Here is a 24,791-nt window from a genome sequence, read left to right on the forward strand (position 1 = left end):
TCCCTCCTCGCCCCCCCCACCGTCGCTGTTTCCTGTCTGATGTTTGGCTGCATGAACCGAGGAGAATCGTACACAAGCAATATTTGGGATGAGGAGGTGGGGGAGGGAACGCAGGGCTGGAGGAGGGGAGCTCCCTTTTGGATGTCGGAGAGAGAACCTCACAGAACCAAGAGACGAAGAAAAAGGAATCTGTGCCAGGAAACGCATCACAGGGGCCCGTCCATCTCTGGACTCAGCACAAACTGTGGTTCTGTTGTAAACACACACGGAGGCTGCTCTCTCCACCACACATTTGGCAGATTTATGACACTGCAACCAAAACAATCCTCAGAGATCCTGCGCTGGTTCAGGCAAAATGAAAAGCACTGCTGCTAAATGCTCCTGTATTCTGAGCTAGCCCACACATATCACACACAGCACAAATCAGACCTGATCCACTCATCAGCCCCATCAAACCAACGAAGACACGGCTTTCCTGGCTGTCATGTCACTTTAATCTGCCTCAGTGGGACAGACAGAGCTGGAGGTCCGGCATGTCAATGAATCAGTATTTACACATCCACAAATTCCACCCTCCCCCTTCCTCAAGCTTACATTTCGGGTTCGGCTCACCTTCCTCCTGCTGCCTTTTCACTCATCCGGTCAGCACATCTGAGTCCTCACGGCTAAATCCAACGCAAGGCACCAGAAGAAGATGAAGACGAGGAAGAAGAAAAAAAGGACAGAGCAACAAGAGAGGCCACAACCTTACATTTCTGTTTTCCGGCTGCGGAGGAGATTATTCCCCCCCACCTCCTTCCCACCCGACCAGTTAAAAAGTGCTGTTGCGAGGAAGCCGGTTTCCTCTACGCTACAGCCGGCAAAGGCCCGTCCTTGGGCATGTGCATTGTGTGTGTGCGCCTGTGCTGTCTGCAGAGGCTGCCATGTCTCCCATTGTTCCAGGGTGAGTGAGGCAGCTTCCTACCCCAATAGACCCTGCCTACTACAACAGCTGTGGACCAGCCCCCACCTCTCCGCCGGCCTCCCCTCCTCCTTCCACTCCTGCCTGTACTGCTGCTGCTGCTGCTGCTGCTGCTGCTAAACATTAACCCTGCAGCTGCCGGCTCAGGCCATAAAGACCAGGAGAGGGGGGTTGTGTGTCAAAAGAGACCCTCCAGCGGACAAAGGAACGTAACAGAGAGAGGATATCCGACAGCCGGGCTGAACTGACTGCACTCCAGCTCAGATCCATTCAGTGCCCTAGAAAGAAAACCGGCTCCAAGCTAAGAGGATTGTCTTCCTCAGTCACACTGGTAATAAGTGCTGGACTGGACTCTGAGCACAGCTGATTCAAAATGTTCATCAGGCAGATTGTTTTGGTGGATAAAATGAGCAGTAATATCACCCTGAGCCAAAATAACTACGACTCAGCGATGATCAAATAGATCTTAAAAAGGTGACATTTTGTTAAGATAAAGACTTTCTGCACGGGTAAAGGAAGACACTGCGTCCTTAACACAACTAAAATCCAGCTCTGAGTCAAACTGCGCGTCAAAGTCAGGCAGAATAAGATGAGCCAAACCTATTCACAGATAAACGCAGAGCTGAAACGCAAAGTCAAAGACTCAAAGTTTATTTTCATGCTAATGGGAATAAAGAATAAGAATAATTTAATGGACCTTCTGTTAAAAAGCTGAAGCTGAAACTATTAAATATATTTCTTTTTCTGTCAGTTGGCTGATCATTAATGTACAAACTGTTTCAACTTTAGATGGATTATAATAATTTCCCAGAGTTTTCTGTGAAGCTTTTTGCTGATATTCAGTTCTGAGTTTAGTTTCTGAGTTTAGATAATCACCTTTATTCTTCAGTCAATCAGCTGATCAATTAATAAATTTACTTTTCAAGTTTTTAAATGTCTTTCTTTGTCCGACTGACAGAACGGAAGCTGAAGATTAAAGGAGACGCCTTTAAATCATTATTAACCTGAATGGTTACAGTGATGACTGAATGAGTACCTGCCTCTCCCTGGTTCTACCATCTGTGTGTGTGTGTGTGTGTGTGTGTGTGCGCACGTCTCAGTGTGTGTTCGTGTCTCCAGGTTTTCACCCAGTGTGACTCATCTGCTCTCCCTGTTCATGAAGCTGCCTCACCCTCAGACCTCCAGTCGTACCAGACGCACTAAACCGAGTCTGATGACAAAATGACTGAGGTCCAAGGCACCAACAGTGACGGGGGGAGGAAAACCCGGGTTACACCAGCAGAAAGTGGGAGGATAATTCAATAAAGGCAAAACATGCCTGTGATTACTTTTTGGACTTCTGCAAAGATCCATTTCAGTGAGCGATACCCTTCTTTTAACCGAACCAACATGACGCCTGACCTGCATCCAGTCCGCCCCTCAGCAGACTCCGACGCTCAAAATGAAACGCCCCGGAGCACTCACATGAAAGTCAGTTGTTTCAAGCTATTCTCATTCAGATTTGACAGTCAGTCAGCCCGTTTGGTGAGTGCAGAACTGCCCCAGATTCACAGCACAATTTCAATTTGTCTGAAATGAAAGGAGCCACACTGTGCTTTCAACGAGCAAAGAGAAAAATGCTGATAAATCCAGTGTGGAAATTTAGGGGGAAAACCCAAAGACAAAATAAATACCATCAGATGAGCCGAGCTGAACAGGTCATGAAGAATTAACCACAACAAAAGGAGAAACACACAGAACAGCCGCAGAGCTTCACATCAAAAATCGGCCAGATCAAAGAGCTGCTGTCCGGAGAGGATTTACTCACATATGGCCGTCTGTCTCACTAATCTGTGTCCACCTAGTGGCTGAGAGAGAGAGAGCGAGGATCCACATGAGATCAGTGCTGCCTCTACCAACAGCTATGCTAAAAGACGGGGCACAGATCAACAGATACTGTGAGCGAGAAGTGAACCTCTGTAGAATTTATGCAACACAACACTTGATGATGCTGAATATACACAACCATGTTGGCACATCCAGGAAAAGAAGGCAGCGCGTGTCATTCCGATTGGGTGTGTTCATTTTTTCCATAAATTACAAAATAAAGTTCTAAAATGTATCTTAAATTTGAACAATAATGGATTTGTTTTGTCTTTTAATTACTGAATTGGTTTCTGATCCTTCCATTGCAGGTTAGCAAGCAGAGTCTGAAACAAGATGCAATGGAGTTGAGAGCAGTGAAGGCATGAAGAAATCAGATCTCTCTTAAACGCAGCATCTTGTTGTATTTTCTTATCCAGCAGATCAAAGGTCATTGTGACCTCACACACTTTTAAACTTAAAGATCTAAATGTGAATTAACTGCAGCTGGAGTTCTGTGTTATTAAACCTCAGTGTGCAGAGATTCCCTCGAAGTGCATTTACGATGCCAAAAAGAGATAAAGAAAACATGTTCTGTGAGGTCATAGTCTCCCTGATCTTTGACCACCAAGACCTAATCAGCTCGTCCTCGAATGCCAGTGAATGTTTGGACTAGATTGGAATGAATCCCCCGAGGATGGACGTGAGACAATGAGACAGAAGGACAGCTGAAAAACACAACGTCTCCAGACATAAAGAGCAAGGAAAGATTAGATTTGTTAAAAGTCAGAGAATTTATTTAGCTGACCCAGAACAGAACCAGCTGTTGGAAACAAACAGGGAGCAGGAAACTAACCGGTGACGGCAGCGCAGCAGGCAGGCGGTTAACTCTTCATGGACTGAAGGCACGTCAGGGACGGTCACACCTCTACAGTCAGAGCTGATCGCTGTCTGACTGACGGGATGAATGGGACATTGAGGAAGCAGTTTCCCTCCTAAGAGGGTCAAAGGCTGAACAGGCCGACATGACCTGAATGAGAACTGGTCACATGGTCCCCTGCAGCTAACACAAGGGAACCAAGATAACTCTAAATATAAAAGGCCTATTGTCACCTCCCCCTCACTCCGTCCACATCCACCCCCCGAGTGAGAATCTTCACTAACTGCTCAAAATACTGAATGGTAATGTGGACATAAAAAGCCTGAGACCTCAAGTACGTCGAACAGCCATAAAATATGACTTCAGGGAAGAAAACCGACGCACTGAGGATGCTGACATGCTACCGTCTCCAAATTCAACACAAGCAACATGTAAAGCAGGATGTCACACGGCCTTCCCACCCAATGACACCTCTTTTTCAAACAGGCAATTTACATACATGGAGGAAATCTATCAGCCGCTAAAGCAAAGAACATTGTGAGGCAAACAGATGCGACAGTGACGATCAGTCAAATGATGAAACCGATCTGGCTCTCCAGCGTCAGGAGTGACTTCTTTTCTTTGTCCTACGTGATAGTAAGTGACACGTGGACACTTATCGAGGCAGCTGCTTCTCAGTTTACCTGGAAGAAGGAAGATGGGTCAAACATCATCATCATTTTCTGACTCCAGGTTTGACAAACGATTTTCTGCTCTTCACTTTAATTTAATAAAGCAAAAGTCAACTTGAGCAGGACGTTTAAGAGACTGAATGATTTGGGAGGTTCATTAAAAACGATGGTTAGTTGTAGGGGGCTCTGGTGAAGACAAGGATCCATTAGCAGATGGTCTGCCGTTAGCGTCTCAGGTCAGATGGCGGCTGAAGCCAGAGAAGTGTCGGGGAAATTCTGAATTCAGCGCCGTAAATCAGACTCGTAGGGTACAATCCCCCATTGAGGGGGCAGACAGTTTAATGGGCAGTATTGTGCACAGCTCCATGTGAGGATGGAGAGCTAATCCACCTACAGGAAACCTGACCCCCGAGGAGATGCACGGGGGTCTACAGCTGGGACTATACACACCCCGACTCGTCCGCTAATTTGCATGAAGCCTTCAGCTTAGCCAGATCTCATTAGGAAGTCAGGGTTTGGAGTCGGTGAGCCATCGTCAGCAGCTGCCGACAGTCTGGTCGGTCAACGTGGACGGAGAGAAAAGAGACAATTAATGAGCTGACAGGAAACGAATCTGAGACTGTAAATTAAAGGAACACCTGTGACGGCTGGTCAGCAACATCACCGCAGCCGCAGAGGATGAATCTGATCATGTGACTTTTGGACCATTAAGATGCTGACGGTGGTTAACGGATATCTGATGGGGAAAACTGAGGAAGCTAGGTGACTGCTGAGATGAGATGAGACTGCAGTAGGTCCAACTAAAACTGCCAAAGAAAAACACCAATGAATCCATGACGGACAGATTTAGGACAGACCCACATTAAAAAGAGCTGATATATTTTGGTTTCATCTCAAACCGAGTCCCAAAAACGCACTGAGGTTCAAGGAGCCTTCAAAAAAAAAAAAAAAAACTAGCAGGACCAGTCTGCACCAGTCCGACCAAACCTGATGTTTAAGGAAAGGGTTAACCCTAACCCTAACCCAAACCATCAAACCTGAGCCAGATCCTCAGTCAGGTCCTCGTCCTGATACAGACCTGGCCGAAGAACCATCAACCAAAAGGTCTGCTGTCGGGGACGAATGAGGTGGAGACAGAGACGCACAGACTGACAAACAGGCCAACAACAGAGTGATGGCTAATGAAACACAACTGATCCTCATCCCTGACGTCCTTCCTTTTAACTTCAAAAATAAAAAAATTAAATCCTGGACATGTTGCCAGTTTTCTTCTCCCAACAACGAAGATTGAAAAAAGCAAGTTGAGTCTGAGTTGCAGTTCCTTGTTCAGTCACTCTCACTCTGCCAGTCAGAGACCAGATGGTGAAGACAGACAGACAGATGTTTCCCTCAGGAGCCGGTGGAGACCAAAGCCAGAGCGAATGCTGTACTTTGATTCAAAGGAATGAGCGTTCATCCATTAACACACACACGGACATTTGACCTAACCATTGACTATAAATAAAGATGGACACGGCCACCGTGACGTCACACAGGTTTCTTTCCAAAGCTCAGAGTGGCCATGTTGGCAGTGACTGACTCCGCCCCCAAAATCCCAGCAAATCTGAAAATGGGCAAAGAGGAAGAAGGAGGGGCTCGATTGTGCAGAACTTTAAGACTAAATAAAATTTAAACAGACGAGCTGTCATCAAAGAGGAAACGTGTTTATTCTGCTGTGAAGTAGGAGAAGCTAAAGATACCAAAACGATGCTCAGACAATTCATTGATCAAGTCACACCGTTACGAGCTGCACCAACCTCAGAGCAGTCATATGTTTAAGTGTTCTCCAGTTCATCTCAGCAATCAAATCAGCCCAGTAATGAAAACCATTTGTGACAGCCCCTATAAAGGCAGGTTTCATACCACTGTAAATACTCCGCAGAGAGGAAGGGTCTCCTGCCAACCAGACTACGAGTCCTGTCTCCAGACCGCCTGCCAGAGGTCCAGCTGCACAATCCGTTTCCATGTGTGTCAGCAAACGCCTTTACTACCTGATCCTCCGTGAGTCATATTCACACCGCACTGCTGAACCCTGACATGACTGGAAAAAATGCGGAGGCTGAACAAGACGCAGGCAGCCCGGGCCAGACGAGTTAATCCAGGTCGTAGGCGGCGATCGGGTCCGTGCTGCGGCGCTGCTACGTTAGCATGAGCACACTGTGAGCAGAGGTTAGTGGGTTATCCTGCTGCTGCCTCACTTTTAAACCGCAGTGGGAAACTAAGCTGCAGGGATCCAAACAAATCACAGAGGAAACCGAGTCACAACAGTTCAAATTGTACAATGAAGTTAGAAAATAGTTATTTTCTCCAAAAGTCAGCTGATGGGCCCTGATGGGAAAATGGGCGCTTTTGAATTTAGCATCACGAATTTGATATTTGAGAAGCTGCTGTCATAATTTGGTTCAAGAAATATGACGCTTCAGAATACAAGCCGGCAAATAACGGAAGTGTCAGTGTCACCTCACGCTCTTCACTGCTGCCATTTTAAAATGCTCCTCTCGTGGTCATCGCGGGGTTTCCTGTAAACAAAGAAGTCCACGATGGCGCTCACAGCTGGCCCTGATGAAACCTGTGATCAAACAGTCAGCAACGTCCGGCTCCGTCGGGGCACCAACCCGAGAGGGTATAAAGAAAAGTACAAGTGTTGGACAGTTTCTCCACATCTGCACACATCTGGCTGCCCTCCGCAGCGGCTCAAACCCGACCAGCACTTAACTGAGCCAGGCGCTCATCATCCACATCCCTTTCCCAAGGTCCGGCCAAGGGAAGGCCTATTTATGGTACAGAATATAAGATACCATGGAGGGTTATATATGGAGATCCTTATTTGTGCCTCCAAACGCGACTCCACAGGAGGAACGCTGACGTGTTGTTTCAAGGCATATATCTTTGTGAAACAGGAAACGCATGAGAAGCAGCACCTTATGGCTGGGGGTGCACGCAGCTCCTCAATACAACTTATTTTAAGACAAATGAAAATAAACTGCAGCGGAGCACAAAGAAACACTGTTCGACGCTGAAGATCCTGCTGCTGCTGCTGTTCTTCATCCTGACGTTATCACGGTCAAAACCTAAAACCTGATCCTGTCTGGAGAAAAAAAGAAAACGGAGCCAAATTGCAGCCGTTTAATCCTTCTGTGGTCAGGCAGGACGTGGTGGGGACCCGGTTTACCTGAACCTGATTAAAGCCACATTCCAGGCCATGTTTTCTGGGGCGGGCGGGGGCCGATGAATCTGAGGTTTGTTACAGCTGCAGAGGCTCAAGCAGCTTTTTGCTAACTCCAATGTTTGCATGACCACAGATTCCTCCGTAGGGTGGATTTTAAATGAGCTCTCTGCATTTGGTGCATACTATTAGGATTCCTCAAGCGTTTCCCATCATGCACGTTGCTGAGGAAATTTGACACGGCGGAGGTGGAAGGCCTCTTCAGCTAACATGCGTGTAAATAATCCCAATGCGAGGTGTCTGGGAGGAGACAATGCAGGCAGAGATTTCTCCTTTGATCAGAATATTCTGCACCGTGTGCGAGCGAGGTCGCAGTCAGTCCTCCCTCCTGCTGTGATCGCACCAAGTCTGTGGAGCGACTGGTGAATATTTGTGCCACGCTAATGCAGACTCCAGAAGTGCCTCTGGTGTGAAAGCTGCAGAATTACCGAACTACGATAAAGGCCTGAGCTGATAGCTGATAAGAAGGTCCCACCCCCATCATATCTTCAAAGCAGGGCCTTTTCTGCGTGTGGGGGGCGACTACAGGACGTTCAGACCTGCCTTCGCACCCCCGCCAGCTCGTTCCTCCCTGTAAAACCTGAAGAAGTCATTTTTCAGCAAGTTCTTCAGCTCCTGTTGACAAAATGTCAGACAAAGATGGAAGAAAAATGGAATAAAAAAGCTTCCGCTGAGAGAATTTGATGGTTTTTCTCGTCTTCATTGTAAACTGAAGATTTGGTGGTTTTAGATCATTAGTCAGCCAAAACAAAAATGAAGACGTTGTGTCTGACTCATGATGGAAAATTTACCCTGACTGAAATATTAATGAGTAATAGAAAAGAAGCTGAGGTGCGTTTTTAAAGCTGACAGATGACGCTGTTGACGGTTTCTGGATCGACTAATTTACCAAACACTAAATGTCCAAAAGCCTGAAGACAAACAATCAGAGCAAACATTTGCTTTAACTTGTCAACCAATCATTTTTGCTGATCGCTGATTTCTTTTGGAATATTTGGTATTTTTAACCGAAAGACGTCAGAGGCAATGAATGAAATGAGTCAGTTTAAAGATGGATCAATTCATTTCAGCTTGCGATAAAAATCCTGAACAGAAGAATTTACTCATGAAGGCGTGTTGGTAGATTTCACTCACTTATCAGCGTGCCGTTCAGTTTTCTAGCGATCAAAATCGATTATTCTCCTAATCGTCCCAGCGGTTCTGTGGTGGAACTTCAACGCCTAATAAACAATTTAATAACCATACCCAATTAACAGAAGCCCAAAGCCAAAGGAAACAGTCGCTCACTGCCACGTTTCCCCTCTGTAATAAAGGCTGAACACTGTATGTGGCGTCTGTGTGAACTGGCTGTAACAAGATGTGGGACACAAAGGCGTGCAGAACATCTGCGAACAATTAGAGGCGAACAGAGCGAGCGAGCACTTAAACTGGCCATTACACTTGAATAAGTCGCTGGCTCGGCTCTTCATGATGTAATGCAGCACAGCTCGGATATGCAATCTCCAAGTTTCACTGGGACAAGACTGTCTCACAGAAAAAGACTTCAATCCAGCTCAAACATGGACGCACAGGCCATAAATGTAATCTGCTGAGCGGAGAGTGGAACCACATTTACTGCCCCCCCCCCCAGCTGAGGTCATTCCTCAGGATGAAATGTTCACAGTGCCGGTGAGTCCTCATGTTCTTCACCAAATATTGTTCCAAATGTGTCACATTCTGAGATGTGCTCCTGGTTTAAATTCTTTCTGTTACATGAATCAAATGAAAGAAAAAAAATTCCAATAATTCCACACAACACTTTCTAACTGCCGCCTTCACAGCGGACTTTAAAGGCGCCATACAGTCCAAAATGTGTTCCCGTTTCTTTTCTTTTTTTTTGCTTCACTTGGATGTTTGACCTTCACTTTACACAAACGAGATGTTAAAAACTGGACTTTTTCCACAGATGTTCACCAAAGTTTCCTTTAGTTTAAGAGTCAGAAAAGCTTGAAAACATAAAAACGTTCCTGCGGGCTTAATGTGAACTAATCAAGATATTCACTGTGATATGAAGGAGACATATGAGATCTTCTCATTAAAACACACTAATTATTAACTCTGCTGCTTCTGGATATTTTAGGAGTGAAAGACGTTAGCTGTCATTTCAGGATTTCTAACTCTCAATGCTTATTTTAGAAAACCAATTGTATACAGCCTGTTAGTAGCAGTATTAGCATTAAAGCTTCACGTGCAGATGATGTGGATTAATACTACATTTCAGTGGTGTGATGTCACCCGTCAGTTTGTGAGCTTCTGTTTGTAATTTGTATGTCAGCTGTTTTTGGACATGGGACATTTTCCCATAGGCTTCAATACAAGATGGCAGTAGTTTAGACAGAGAGCAGGCTTCACTCGACTAACACAGAATCTCTGTCCGTTTTTATTCTACGGATAACACGCCTGAATCTCTGGATGAACTGTTGCATTGTGGGTAATGTAGACTCCAGGTTTTGGCAGAAGAGAAGAAACTGGGGCGACAGTTCTGGTTCTGCTGCAGTGATTTTGGTCCTTGCTGTTTTAATGTGCCCAGCGTTGTCGCAGCGGCTCCATGTTAATCAGAGCAGCTCTCCAGATCTCTTCCTCTCTAACCTTGATTCTAGTTTTCCGGAATCGAGCCCTTCGCTTGGCTCCAGCCATGAAGTCATGGTTCCGACAGGTCTCTGTGCCACTGAGTCTTCAAGGATTTCTCACATGATATACAACATTTGTCTGGGACTGCCAAAGACAACAAGCAACATTACATCAACAGACGTTTGGAAAAGGCAGGAGAGATACGTCATTCCTTTTCAAAGCAGGATCGGGAAAACGCTGCCTGCAAACACTAAAAGATTCATTGAGCATTTCATAAAAAGATCTTCAGTGAAACTTAAATATTTTACAGCCTGAATGTTGGCCATCTTTTTGAGCCTATAACTCAAGAGAAGGTTATTTCTTCTCCTGACCTAAAGCTTGGTCTCAGTTCAGAAAACGAGGAGACAATGAGAACAGTATGAGCGTATATCTGGCCTTCGACCAGCGGGCACAGATCGTTAAGTTTGAATGTTTTTCCCATCCAAAAAGACTGTAACAGCTACAAATGTTTCAAATCTGATTTTAATCTCCATATAGACCTCCAATTTATTGGGATTACAGACATATGTTCTATTGCTAATAATCCAAAACAACGTGAAAACAAATGGACAGTCTGCGTACGATCCATCGACTGCAGCTCACAGAATAACTGGTGACTGTGTTGGGAACAGATTCGTCAAGCAAAGATGAAAAACCTTCACTCAATCCAGCGTCCTAATTTTGTGGTTTCTTTTGATTAAACGGTGCTTATTTTTAGGTTTGGTCAGACAAAACAAGCAACAGGGAGACATCAGCTGGAGCTTTCTGACATTTTCTAAACAAATTGACTGATTTACAATTCAACAATGAAAATAGTCATTGATTGCAGCCCTGACCTCTGAATTTAGTTTGGTGCTGTGACGACAGTCAGTCTGTCATCATGAATACTGCTCATTCATTTCAACCCAACCACAAACTGCGGTCTGCTGGGAAATGAATGCTGTGTGCACTTCTCCCTCCTCTGCTTTGTGCCTTTCAGTTTGGGCAATCAGAAACACAATATTGAAATGCTTCAAATATCACAAAAATCCCAACGAATCAGAAGCATATGTCTGGAATGACACTCGCTGAAGACACGAAAGCATCAGATCTGAAATTATTTCTCAGGCTTAGACGTGAAGCTGATGCAGATGTGATGTTTCAAAGGCATTATCTTCGTTGTTTTCGTTACGTCATCCATCACAGCCTAACAGCCGGACATTTTCTTGATCTTCTGGAAAGTTTTCCTTCCCCTGTGAGATCTTTTCTGGATATTGTTCCCGGATATTGTTCAAACTGACATTTATCTCTACACTGATCTGCACATTTGAGCCAATAATCGATATCTTAAAACATCTGATAATGATCTACGGACCTTGATCACACAAATCAACTCGATTTTCAGAAATAAGCATCTCCAGGTGTGACTTCCGTGCACTGAAGCACAAAACATCCACAAGACTGACACATCTGCAGGGAGCTGAGTCAGAGCGATATCCGTTGCATTACACAACTTTCTGTCCAAATTTAATGTCAGTTTCCAAAAGAACCAACTCCAATTGGAATTGATGCACCAATTTGGCCTCTTTAACGTATTACATCAAGATCAAATTGTAAAGTTAAACATTTAAAACTCCAGACAAACCATGTTTCATGTTAAAAGTTAAACTGCTGCACACAAGACGCCTCCTCCAGCCAAAAGCTGGAGCTTAAAGACGAAGCTTCAGTCATTCACATTGTGACCTGAGATTTAAAGTCAGCTCAGATGTGAAATCAAAAATTCAACACGCTTAAACGTTCCTGTAAATTTTACTCTGTCAGTCTATCGTTTGGTAATTCCATGGGGAGTTTAGCTTTATTCCTCTGTTTACATCCATACGTGGAGAGCAGAGCTCAGCTGGAGTCAAATTGGTCAATAAAGCTGATTCTGACTAGGAACTCTGCAGAGATGAGCTGCAGCATGACATCCTGTTAAAACTGTCGTTTTCATGACTGATCCTCCTTAAAATGGTCCCAAATTCTTCTTCTTACATAAACCAGGGTGGTTTCTCCTCCACATGCAGATCACTGAGAGCCTGGTGTGCCCCCCCCCCCTCTGATTTGATGATGAATTGCAGTTTATTTCAGTGTGACATGAAAAATGAAACATGGCCCAGAGTGTTCACTTCACAGGACTCTGACAGCTCAGTTCCTTTTCCATGTTCCCCTTTTATTTCAGGTTTCAGCCCTAAAAACAGAGACTGAATCTGCGACAGGATGTTTCCACCGCCTCTGAACACAGAGCCGTTTGGACTGGACTTACTGGGCTCCAGCAAAATGTCCATTTTTCCTCCTATTCGGGGACAGGCCCCTTCAGACCCCCCACCCCAAAAAAAGAAAACCCCGCACCGACAGAGGCAGAAGGAGAGGGAGAGGGAGGGGGCTGTTAAAGCCGGAACGCCCTGAACACGAAGCAGAGGAATTAAAACAAATATCAGAGTGCGTTTGGTTTAAATGCCACTAAAATACCCCCCCAAACCCCCCCCCGGCCATTTGTGCCTCTTAAGGCGGCTCAGATCTTCACTTTTCCTCCACAATGAGGAACCAGCCAAACGCTCAGTGTCGGTATTCCGGTCCATCCTTCGACCGAGCAGAGCCGGATCCGATCAGAATGATAAAACTGGGTCACTCACTCATTTGGTTGGAGGCCGGTGGAGCCGGTCCATGATGAGGATGAGGATCTGGATCTGGATCTGGATCAGGATCTGGATCAGGATCAGGCTCTGGTCTGTGCTCTAAACGTGTCCCCTGGAGCTCATGGTGCTGCTGCTCTGCCTGCAGCGGCTCGTCCTTCTGTTTGGGTTGAGGAAAAGTGATGTCATTGCATGAAATTGCATTACCCAGCCCCTTTTTTTTTTTTTTTTTTTTTTTTTTTTTTTTGCAGAGGTTGTCCCATCCTGCCAAACATAACTTCACCATATACTTATTTTTTTTAAAGCTCCTCGTATGTGTGGGTTTTTATTTTTCTTTTCTCTTTCTAGGCCTGAAAATAAATTGTGCATATTTAAAAATACTCCTGCAGACCATAAATCTGGATTTCATCGCGAGGAGCTGAACTACTGTATATCAGAAAAGGCTTTATTTAAATATAATAATAATAATAATAATAACTGATCCCAGACTGACACATGAAAACAATAATAACGACAGAGCGGTCCAATGGATGACTATGTGCTTTAATTATCTGTACAAATGACCTGGAAACGTTCTGCTGATGGTGACCTCCAGGAAAAGGTCAGCTGAAAAAAATTACTGAATAACAATCAACCTTCAATTAAATCTGCAAATAAAAAAGTGCTTCTAACTGGGTTTTCACAGTTTAAAGACATCAGGCCAAAACTCCCAGTTCATGATCTGAGTCTGGTCCACTCACATCTGGACCTATTCTGGAAAATCTCCACAGATGTGGCCACATCTGGATAAAAGGACACATTTTATTTTACTGGTTCGTCTCATTGAGCTTTAAAATGTGTTTTTAACGACCGAGGCTTTTGTCTTTTCTGATACAGTGAAATCACAGCAGCTGCCGAAGCCTTCAGTGTACATTTGGGCACGTGATGATTTAAAGGAGTTGAACACTGTGAGCCCTTTGTCTCGTTAATGCTGACAGAGAGAGGCCGAAGTTTCTTCTTCTCACGTATTAACATATAAAAAGGGAGAACAGCCACACGCTCTAATGTATTCAGTACACATCTTATTCTGGAGGCACAAACGTGAGTTTGTTTTTTCAGAACAGAAATCTGCTGTGGTCCCTTTTTATGTCACATTTTTATTTTTGTTGATGCAAACTGTGATAATGTGGTTTAAAATGATTCTCCGCAGACTTCGGTTGTTTCCCCGTGCTGTAACATGTCCCATTGTGACCCGGTGACCCCCCCAAGGTCTGGTTTCCTTCCACAGCGTCAACGTCTAAAACAGCTTGTCGTCAGATGTTGTGTGGTGGAACTTGTCCAGTTGTTGATGCTGAAGAAGTCAAATTTGTTCATCTGGGAGCATCAACTGTCGCAGCGTTGACCACCAGCAGCATCCTCCTCACCTCCCATGACCTCTGACCCCACCTGGGTGGAAGAACAGGAAGTTCTGTTTATTTTCTGCTCACTACTAGGAGCACCTGCTGAGGCTGAAAACAAACTCTCCTTCATGGAGGTGTTGGTGTGGAAACTGTGGACTGTGTACTGGAATTGTTTAATACTTTTATTATGAGATCTGTTTGTTTTTTTGCAGTATCTGTTTCCCTCTTTGACAAGTCTGGCTAAATAAGGAAGGGGAAATTTGCACTTTCAATGTTTTTATAATTAAATAAAATGACTCTTTACATTAATAACAAATAACCCGAGTGAGGAAAGTGAGGAAAGAGGAGGAAGACACAGCCTAAAGAGGCCTTGTTGCCTCCCATCACAGGACTCAGGTGCGTTCTCTCCTCCTCTTGGACATTTTCAGTGCACTGAATCTCCAGATTTTGGCCAAAGTTTACTGTTTTGCTACACACTCTACAAACACGAGCAGCACCGATGGATGAGACAAGCAGAGACATGAAGAGATGACACAATTCCTCATTCTGTCTGAAAACATGAGTCAATATGGACGAGACAGGTTCTGCTGGCTTTAAGAATTCCTCTGATCTAACCAGGTAATGCTGACGTTCTCATTGACACCAGTTTTGCTTTCTGTAATTGAACCTGCATTCGTAGACTCCTTCCAACACGTTGATAATTAAAGGGATGAGGGATTAAACCTGCGGCCCTCTGAAAAGTTCAAATAGAGTTAATGTGAGGATTGAGTATTATTTTATTATTGGAGCTTTATTTTGAAAGCTGTTTCCGTGGACATGCCGCCTTACTGAATGTTATCGCCACACTTGCCCTTTGTACCAACAAGACCTTGGAGTATTTTTTTAAAGGATTTTGTCACTTGTCACTACTTGGAAAGGATCAGAATTGTGCGTCGATCTAATTGGGTGTTTCCCCCCCACACCCCACATTTACATTCATTCAATGAACACTTCGAAATTGAGATTGTTCAGTCTGACACAGATTGTGACCAACAGTTTATTAGAAAGTCTCTAATAGTGTAACATCAACGAACAGAGACCACGAGTTAAGGGTTAACCTGGTCATCCATGATGGCATCCACATCTCTCTCTGAGGCGTCCAGGTCAACCTGGTCTGGGTCTTCTCCAGTCAGGATGTCCATCGGGGCCTCAGCGATGGCTCTGATAGTCTGGTCCTCGAGTGCCAGGGCCGTGTCAAACTGAAGAGGGGACGGCGGGCCCTGCATACCATCCCCTTCCACATCTAGGTCCTGTATAAAAGGGATATTTGTTTATTTTAATGGAAATCTTTACATAAAACATATTATAGGAGCCATTTGCGCTTTTTGTTTCATGATCATCAGGCATCCATTTTACTAAAGCTGATCTACATGAGAGATGAACCCTCAGCCTTCATTTAAGGCCAAATTGTATTAAATATTAGCAGTAGTAAGACTTAAAAGGAAATTTAAGAGCTGCAAGTCCCTTTGTCTTAAACAGTAACACACACAAGCCCACAGCTTCTTCACGAGATGCCAGTAGTGGCATTTTAAAGGGTGCCTTCACACATTCACAGCTTGGTCTGTTGCTTTTAGTCTGCGTGACTGACAGGTAAAAAAACAAAAATAAATTAAAAAATAAATGGATTGTACCATTTTGGTGACCATAGTACTCATTTAATCACAAATACCACAGGATGCTGGATGAAAATAGAGAGCTCTCTTGATAATTCACTGCTACTGTACAAATTTAACCTCAAGGTCAGTTCCAAGCCCCCTCCCCCCCTTAAAGCCATCTCGGCCCAATTATTTACGAGTTATCACGTGTATAAGCCTGCCTGAATGACACTTTTGTTCATTTTGTCCATTGCTTGATTTTGAACGCAGCACCCAGTTTTTACAGAAAAAGGCCTCTGTTCAGTCACGGACAAACTCCTTAGTAACTCATCTGTAGACGGAACGTGGCCCGATAAGGTGGACTCTACAGATTTCAGCTGAACGGCTCCCTGTAGACAGGTGTCATTTGGTGCCACTGATCAAAATCAGCATTTACTGGCAGCCAGCCTGAGGGTTTAACTTGCACTGGCCCTCAAATACAATGCCTTCTTGATATTCCAGCTGATAAGGACTGAGTCAAAGTTGTCACACGATGCAGTTTGGTTTCCGTTTTGTGCGAAGAGAAACCATATCAAGGGAAGAGGTTTGTGTTTGAACCACATGAAACCCAAAAATACCAGCAAATCATTATCTAATAAGAAGAGTGGAACATGAGATTGTAGTTACAGTAAATACACAGAGGAGAGTAGCTGGGCCTGAAAATATCTACGTACATCACTGAACTCTAAGGGAAGGCTCTCTGTGGGCTGAAGCTCTGCTGCACTCAGATACATGTCTTTGCTCGATAAGGTGAGCTGATCCTGCGGTGGGGGCTCCTGCTCGGGCTGGTACATGGGGGGAGGCAGGGTGAGGTGAAGTGGGCAGCGAGGATCATCAGACTGACCCATGTGAACGGTTCGGTCACAGGGGACGTCTTTCAGGCCAGGACACATTTTGAAAAGCACCTGATTGCTGTCCTGGTAGATGTCTGAGTATATGGTTGTCAAGGAAAATGGCAGAAACACACAAAAAAAGGCTAACGAAACGGCTCCTTTAAAAACAAAATCAAACACAGAGTGCTAGAGTCTTCGAAAACAAACTTCTTGCGTGGCAATTTCAAACTACTTATTGTGTAATTGCAGAAGGCTCCATTCTCTTAACGTAATGGCCCAATGGTCTCAGACAATGAGTTAGTTATTTCAGTCGGAGCATGAACTTTCTTTGTACTTTTTCATAATATAACACTGGTGTTTCAGCAGAGATGAAAAAAAAAAAAAAAAAAAAAAAATCACCAGCCATCTCAGGTGGCAAATATGGGGCGCACAAAGTTCAGTACTTGCAATGAACTGCTTAACTGAGAGACTTAAGTCTACCATGTAACCCCAGTATGAGTGAATAACATGGAGAGCAGGAGATGAGACTAAATGGTTAGGGTTTAAGAGAAAGGCAGGTTGGGAAGGGATTTTGTTCCTTCCAACTGAATCGATTAGCCCCTTTGTAACTCTGGGAAAAAATCAACAGACCACAGGAAGGAGCTCATCTAGGCACCCTTTGAAACCAGCAGCTACTGCAAGCTGCTGGTCTTGATTGGGGCCGGGGTGAATATGGATCCAAGAGAGGAAGATGAACGACAGTTTGAATGAGCCTGTGGTCAAGTTTAAAATGTAGATGATAAAGAAGTGATATGAACCTATCGGTTTTCTCAATTCAGGTTTGTCTTTCGCTCTATACAGGAAAACCTACATGTGGTTTCTTGTGTAAGGAGACAAAGCCATGCTGAAAACATCAGGAAGGATACGTGAGAGACAGTGCCTGGTCATCGGCAGGCAGGGATTCATACATCGGGTTCCCTCCACAAAGGAGATGCATTTCTCATAGACTGCTCTTGAGTGTGGCTACAAGAGAAGAAGGAAATGTTAGACAGTCACACTAAACTGAGGAAAAACGTCAACCACACAGCATTTCTTTCAAAATAATCAATGGCTAAAGCTTAGTAATCATTTCCAGTTGCCACAAATTTGTCAAAAAGTAAACAGTCAAATTTCTTTGTTTTTAGTAAATTTGGTTAGCTCAATGGCAGCAGCCAAAACTGACACTTAACCCTCTCAGAACCACTTCATGGCTTTTGCTGTTTTGTGTTTTAGACTTAGACTGTAATGATTTAATGTCACCAAGTTTACACATTTTAGCATCAGAACTCCTCTGTTCAGTATAATAGCAGGTCATTAACCATGAGAATAAATGTTAAATTCATCATTCCCATGATGAAGTTTCAGCTCCAAAGCCTCTTATGCTCTAAATATCTGATTGTCCATGTCTCTGTCTTTTTTCTGTCAACACAATAAAGTCAGACCAACTTCAGAAACATACAGGACTGATCCAGACACTGATTGGCTACAACAGCTCCCCCTGCAGCCAATAGCAGAATCCGATGCAGTGATATGACGCCAGAAAAATAGATGATCAATACACATCAAGAAATAATATGTGACCGTCAGATTGTCGATCTTTGATCGAATCATATCATACAAAACAGAATGCATGAGAGTAAAGCCAACCTAGGGGGAAATATATATATATATATATATATATAAGATGCATGGAGTATATTCTTCAGCTCCATTTGCTTTTATGATACAAATTACATAAAGGGACTGGATATCAGTTTATTCTTAAATCAATTCAAACAGACAGAAGATGCTGATGTTGCAGTTGTGTCAAAGAGACATCTGTATTTCTTCAGTTTAAGATAGAACTGTTGAAAGCCAAGTCTGGAACTGAGATGTTGGTCCTGGAAAGAATCAAAAATAATTTCCTTCACCCACATCCGTTGAAGTGAAGCTGTCGCACCATTCAAACAAAGACGATTAATACTTCTGCAAACACATAATTCACATCTTCAACACCACCAAGAGTAAATGAGAACTTTTTGTGCTTTGGCAAATGGACATTAGCTATTTGTCTGAAATAGTCACTTCTGCTCCTGCCCTCTACTCTTGACTGATGGTCACACCTGAGGAGCTCCTTCCGTCACAGCTTGCCTCCTCTCCCTCAGCTGTCGATGTAAAAGGGCCTCCACACCGTACCGGCGACGATACCGGCGCAGAGCCTTGAGCTTCTTCAAGTTTTCCCTTTCCTTCATGGACAGTCCTTCAGGACCTGTCAGCAGACTGCTTCCTGTTATCAACAAAAACAAACGGGTAACTGTTGAGGTCTGTGAGGTAAAGACTTTGAACATGAAAGGGTGTGGGTTCACTTTGTACTAAAGAAAGAACTGTTGTAACAGCTGAGCAAACAAGACCAAACACATTTAGTTGCATATTCACCCAGAGTTTCATGCTCCACTTTGCGGTTGTGCAGGTATCTGCGCTTTTTCTCCTTCAGCAGATGCTGCAGGCGCTTGAACTGATCAATGTACAGGGACTGAAGCCTGATGAGTTTTTCTCGAGTGATGAGAGCCACCTCCTCTGCTGTGTATATTCCAGCATGTCTACAATGACAAAAAATAAATCAAAAACTCACTGACAAAAAGGCTGTAGCGTCACCTCTGTAACGTTTACATTCCAACAAGCTGCTACTAGACCAAAGACACAACCACAGCATGAGTTGTGTCATAGTGCTACGTTTCCATTTAATAAACAAAAACAGAAATCTCAACATGTATCACTTCTTTATACAAACAAACAAACAAACAAAAAAAAAATAGTAGATTCTTTCATCTATTGACTGTTCTGGTTAGTGAGTCAAAAAGTTAATTTTGGACCCTGTGAACAGGAAACTGAAAAGTCAAGTGTTTTGGTCCACATAGTGACTTTTGGACTTTAAAGACAATTGGATAATTAATCTTACTTCAGAGGATCCTCATGATCACTGTCAACACTGTCAGCTTCACTGTCAGGGTCTCCTCTCCATGTCTGGTCAAGTACCAATGGTCCCTGCTCTTCCTCACTGAGACTGTCCTCATCTGCCCAGAGTGGGTTAAGTTAAACATCGGTATGATACTGACATGAATTCCACTTGCATGGCAAAATGCTGATTAGATCCGCGTGTCTGACATGTCTTATTTAGCCTACCTAGAATACGACTTGCTTCAGAACAGCCCCCCTCAAGGTTGTGTGTCGCTGCACGGTTGTAACCACTAAGCTGAGACAACAGTGTTTCCGGGGAGGGACCAGAAGATGCCTTTCTCATCTGAGCTCGGAGAGCCATGGCATTCCTGCGAGCATGCTCTGCACAAAACGTAACTCTGAAGAACAGATGCAATCATTGGCAGAGACACGTCAGACAGCTCATTATATTTTTTAAATCAAGTGTCTGTTATCAAAATGGAGAAATTGAGTTTTATGCTCACCCATCTTTCCTCTCCACTTTTGGTGCAGCATTGGGGCAGCGCTTGCCATTCTTAGCAGAAACATAGCTGCATTGCTTGTATGGAGCATTCTTGTCCTCAAGGATGTGTTTGATACAGAAATCCAATCCTTCCAGACGGGGCTGAGAGCAAGCTCTCTGTGTGAAGGAGCAGCCCTGAGGCTCCTGAGGTCGTGGCGTCTGGGTCACTCTGTTCCGACTCGATGGCAAAACGTGAATTCGTATCCTGTTCATTGTAACTCTGCAAAAGATTAGTAATTTTTTTAAGAATTTTTTCTTTTTCAACAAAACCAACAAAGATGCAAAAAGTGGAGAAAGTCAACAAAATTGAGAAAGGCAAAACAAAACATCTGACCTCTGAGTGTTTAGAGGTCGGTCAGTGCTGAAACAAGTACCATGACACAAACTCTCACTGCCAGCATAACATCACACTTCTCATTTAATAAATGCACACCATAACACGTTACACTGCCAGCTACCTTCTGGCATTCAACAAACAACAGGGTTATCCAAGATGGGGAATACTGGGGGCAAGAAATTAGCTACTACAGAATAAAGGAATAGGCAACCTAACAGAAACAGTTTTCATTCATCCATCTTCAACTGCATGTTCTGTCTGATCGCTGTTGGTTTGTTGTTCTCAGCTGATTGTTGCTGGTTTGTTGTTCTGTCTGATCGTTGTTGGTTTGTTGTTCTCAGCTGATTGTTGCTGGTTTGTTGTTCTGTCTGATTGTTGTTGGTTTGTTGTTCTCAGCTGATTGTTGTGTTTTTGTTGTTCTGTCTGATTGTTGTTGGTTTGTTGTTCTCAGCTGATTGTTGTTGTTTTGTTGTTCTGTCTGATTGTTGTTGGTTTGTTTTTCTCAGCTGATTGTTGTTGTTTTGTTGTTCTGTCTGATTGTTGTTGTTTTGTTGTTCTGTCTGATCGTTGTTGGTTTGTTGTTCTCAGCTGATTGTTGTTGTTTTGTTGTTCTGTCTGATTGTTGTTGGTTTGTTGTTCTCAGCTGATTGTTGTTGGTTTGTTGTTCTCAGCTGATTGTTGTTGTTTTGTTGTTCTGTCTGATTGTTGTTGGTTTGTTGTTCTCAGCTGATTGTTGTTGGTTTGTTGTTCTGTCTGATTGTTGTTGGTTTGTTGTTCTCAGCTGATTGTTGTTGGTTTGTTTATAGCCGACAGAGACAGTTCACAAGTTTTTATGAATCCACATGGCGGTCGGCCATTTAAAACCAAATTGGGTCCAAAGGTCGGAGACTAACGGGTCCAGATTGATTTGACAGGGGACTCGAACCTCGGTATATTAACATGAGGCGGATCAAAACGGACTACTGTTATCGATCACTAACGGTAAAGCAGACTAAAGCTAATAACGTTTTTATTTTCAGATTGAAGTGTAGTAAAAGCAGACTGCTGCATGCTGGACTACTCTAACGGGGCGCCACTCCGCTTCAGCCCGCCTCTCTTCCCCGCGTCACTCCTCCGGTTCTCGGGTCGCCATCTTTGTTAGCAGAAGCTAACTAAAGCTAACCGCTAATTCTCCGATTTCGGCGCGAAGAGACGACTTTTTGGGGGCGCTGGTGAAAAAGGTGTCGTCGTTTGTACTGTCGCCGACACGAAGCGCTGCCAGAGGAGCGACATATCCTCGATTTCGGGGGTTATAATGGCTTACCTTCCTCTCACACATCCGGAAGAGTCCCACAGTCTCACAGTCTCAACGAACTACACCGCTGCTCCTGCTCACCGCTAACGGCCACAAAGACCCCGCCTCCGCTCGGCGCTGATTGGTCCGAGTGTCGGCACGTCCAAGGAAATTCATTGGTCTCCTGAGCTGCCACTCAAAATAGGATCAATTACACCCACAATACTGCAGCAGCAAAGTTTAAACAAAGAATCCGTAACTCAACAACGCGTTTTCTGAAAATATTTATTGACTTTAATTGAGAATAAAGCAACCACATTATATCAAAAAGACAGTGTTTGCATACACGACCAGTCAAAGGTTTTAAAACACCCTCCATTTTTCCAGTTTTTATTGAAATTTCAGCAGTTCGAGTCCAGTGAATAACCTTACATGATACAAAGGGAAGTGGTGAACAATGTCAGGTGAACAAACATTGCAGAGTTAATTGAAAACAAGCATGAAAACATTTTGTGGTTTTACTGTTTTGCTGCAGCAATCGAAGGAAATTAAGTCTTGAAAATTAATGCAAAGGTTTCCTTTAAGTTCAGAGCCTTGTCTTCACAGAGTCATAGGACATAACTGCATTATGAGGACAATGCTGGACTGCAGGAAGGAGGACTGTATATTGCTATCAAATGGTGAGAAAAAGGTCAGCAATTCCTTGAGCAAGCAACATGACGACGCAAAACAGAAAAAAAAAAAAGGACAAGACAGGCTCTTCACAGTGAAGATGATGTAAAACCTGCACAGTATGAACCTCACATTCAGTCAAAATGATAGGACTTTACAATTGCATTTTCAAAAATGTATGTTTGTTCGATTCTTTGATTTCAGAAACACTGTACACTTCAGTAACAACTGGAAAAACAGGGCTGTTCTAAAACATCTGGCTTGTAGTGTATAACCTTTTTAACTGAAATCCCAAAACATTTAATTTCCAGACCTGAGTGTCACTGAAAACACCAAGACGTGAAAAGACATGAAAACTTATTGTAGCTATGTGACTTTGCATTGTTAGGTTGCATGAGTGTCTTCCGTTTTTTTTTGTTTCTTCTCACATACAGATTATTTTTTCAAATTGCGTGTCCTTTTGTACAACTTTGTCACAGCATTAAGTTAATACTAAAATGGGAAAATACGTCCAGATCAAATAAATCAACTTTTTCAAAAAATGGCAATGATATATTTGACATCTATTCTAATAGTCTAACCACAATACATGTAACACTTGGTCAATTGCATTGTAGGTGAGATCCTACAGAGATAAATATTCAGTGCATTTACCTTTTCCCTGTTACAACCAAAAGTTGAATAACTAATATAACCTCTGCTGCCTGAGCAAAGAGCTGTACTCTTTCAGCGTATCTATTCCATATAGAGGGAACAAAAATATTTTACAATTTGTATGGCTGATTTGTTGTACTGCATTACCGTGAACTGTCTAAAACAAATTGTTGATTACAAACTGAAACAGAAAGCAGGTTAAGAGCCGTAGCACTATACAATCAAAACCATATAAAGCTTAATATGAGTTAAATGTACAGATGATACCCGATTCTCTCACCAATAAATAGCACCTCTCCCACCATTTTGCGCCAACAAATTTAAACATGACTTCAGATTAATTACAGTATTATACTTCATGCTTAGGACCTGTAATGGAGGTATGTCGATAACCTGCTTTGCTGCGTATGTATGGTTTTACACAACGAAAGAGCACATGCAATGTTTTTGATGAACCATGGCTTGTGGAAAGATAAAAACAGACCTCAAACTGAATATCCACCAATTTAAGTTTGAAAGCATGGAGTCAAAGGACCAAACTTAAACTGTATCAAATTGACATCTTGCACATCTGAAAGACCCCAACAGGAAATGCATAAATGACAGATAACCATAAATATAGACAGATGGCCTTTCAGTCACCGATAATCTGTATTGTGAATACTGTTTTACATTGAGCTTGATATGGTCACCACAAAGTGAGCAGCAACGTTCCAAACTGTTTTTCTGCCACAGTTTCAGGATGAAAATGTTGTGTGTCCACAAAAGCTGCATATTTATAGTTACAGTGTAGCTGTGATTCCCCCCCCCCCCCCCAAAAAAAAAAAAAAAAAAAAAAAACCCACAATGAGCAAGGAATGGGATAAAAACTCATTTTCATTAGAGGGATATTTTTTGTGTTGGCACTTCCTTCATTGTGACCATACCAGGTAGAAATAGTTAAACTCTCTGAATTCTTTGATAAACCATTGATGAATATGCTCGTTATGAAATTTGTCCATTATTGTAATTATTACAGAAATGAATATGAATATTTTACAACCATTTAAAACAATGACTGCAACACTCCAAATCTTAAAAACAGAAAGTACAAGCTTCCTCAATTTACATTTTTTTTGCTATTTTTATAACAAAATGTAAAAAATATTTCAATGTTTTAAACATTTTACAATTTTTGTACAAGTTACCAAATAATGAAGAAAAAAAAACAACAAAAAAACAAAAACAAAAACAAAAAAAACAGTAGGGGTGGGATAATCAGCTTTTTTTAGGTTGTGGCTGAAGAAAATATTCAAAAAGACAAAAATATTGAAAAGATGGCTTTGGAGACATGCACTCTCAAACTAGCCTATACAGTCTTGATGAAGAAATATCCCTCTGTCCAAAAGGAACATGGAGGGGAAGCCTTAAAAAAGGTATAAAAGGGGGCTATGGTTTTCAATTAATAAATAACATACTATAAAAACATTATAAAAAGACAATCGGTAAGAAGACATAACATGTACGTGATGGAAATCTTTTAGTTTCCTCATGATTTCAAAACAACAAATTCTTC

At 43.0% G+C, this 24,791-nt stretch overlaps 2 protein-coding genes and 1 non-coding gene across 6 annotated transcripts in view; all 3 read right to left on the reverse strand.

Annotated features, from left to right (window-relative positions):
- The window catches only part of nckap5l (NCK-associated protein 5-like), a 25,591-nt gene extending 12,509 nt beyond the window's left edge, over positions 1-13,082 (reverse strand). For 3 of the 4 annotated variants that reach the window (XM_029506798.1, XM_029506796.1, XM_029506799.1), the window contains exon 1: positions 12,920-13,082. The gene's annotated coding sequence lies outside the window, so the exon portion shown is untranslated. Of the gene's footprint in view, positions 1-612; positions 784-12,919 lie in introns of those variants that run through there. The other variant, XM_029506797.1, reaches the window with a different exon arrangement.
- A 52-nt stretch (positions 13,083-13,134) lies between these two features.
- On the reverse strand, positions 13,135-22,014 carry kansl2 (KAT8 regulatory NSL complex subunit 2). The gene is made up of 10 exons (XM_029506424.1): positions 21,941-22,014; positions 20,263-20,520; positions 19,985-20,157; positions 19,761-19,875; positions 19,238-19,401; positions 18,925-19,088; positions 17,710-17,806; positions 16,646-16,899; positions 15,396-15,587; positions 13,135-14,344 (listed from the first exon to the last, which is right to left on the reverse strand). The coding sequence occupies exons 2-10, from the start codon at positions 20,511-20,513 to the stop codon at positions 14,282-14,284; spliced, it is 1,473 nt and encodes a 490-aa protein (XP_029362284.1). The 5' UTR covers positions 20,514-20,520; positions 21,941-22,014; the 3' UTR covers positions 13,135-14,281.
- On the reverse strand, positions 17,374-17,508 carry LOC115046920 (small nucleolar RNA SNORA2/SNORA34 family). The gene has a single exon (XR_003840991.1). It is a non-coding gene; the product is annotated as a small nucleolar RNA SNORA2/SNORA34 family (small nucleolar RNA).
- Positions 22,015-24,791: the final 2,777 nt, after the last annotated feature.

Source organism: Echeneis naucrates, chromosome 7 (genome assembly GCF_900963305.1).
Source record: "Echeneis naucrates chromosome 7, fEcheNa1.1, whole genome shotgun sequence".
Classification (NCBI taxonomy): domain Eukaryota; kingdom Metazoa; phylum Chordata; class Actinopteri; order Carangiformes; family Echeneidae; genus Echeneis; species Echeneis naucrates.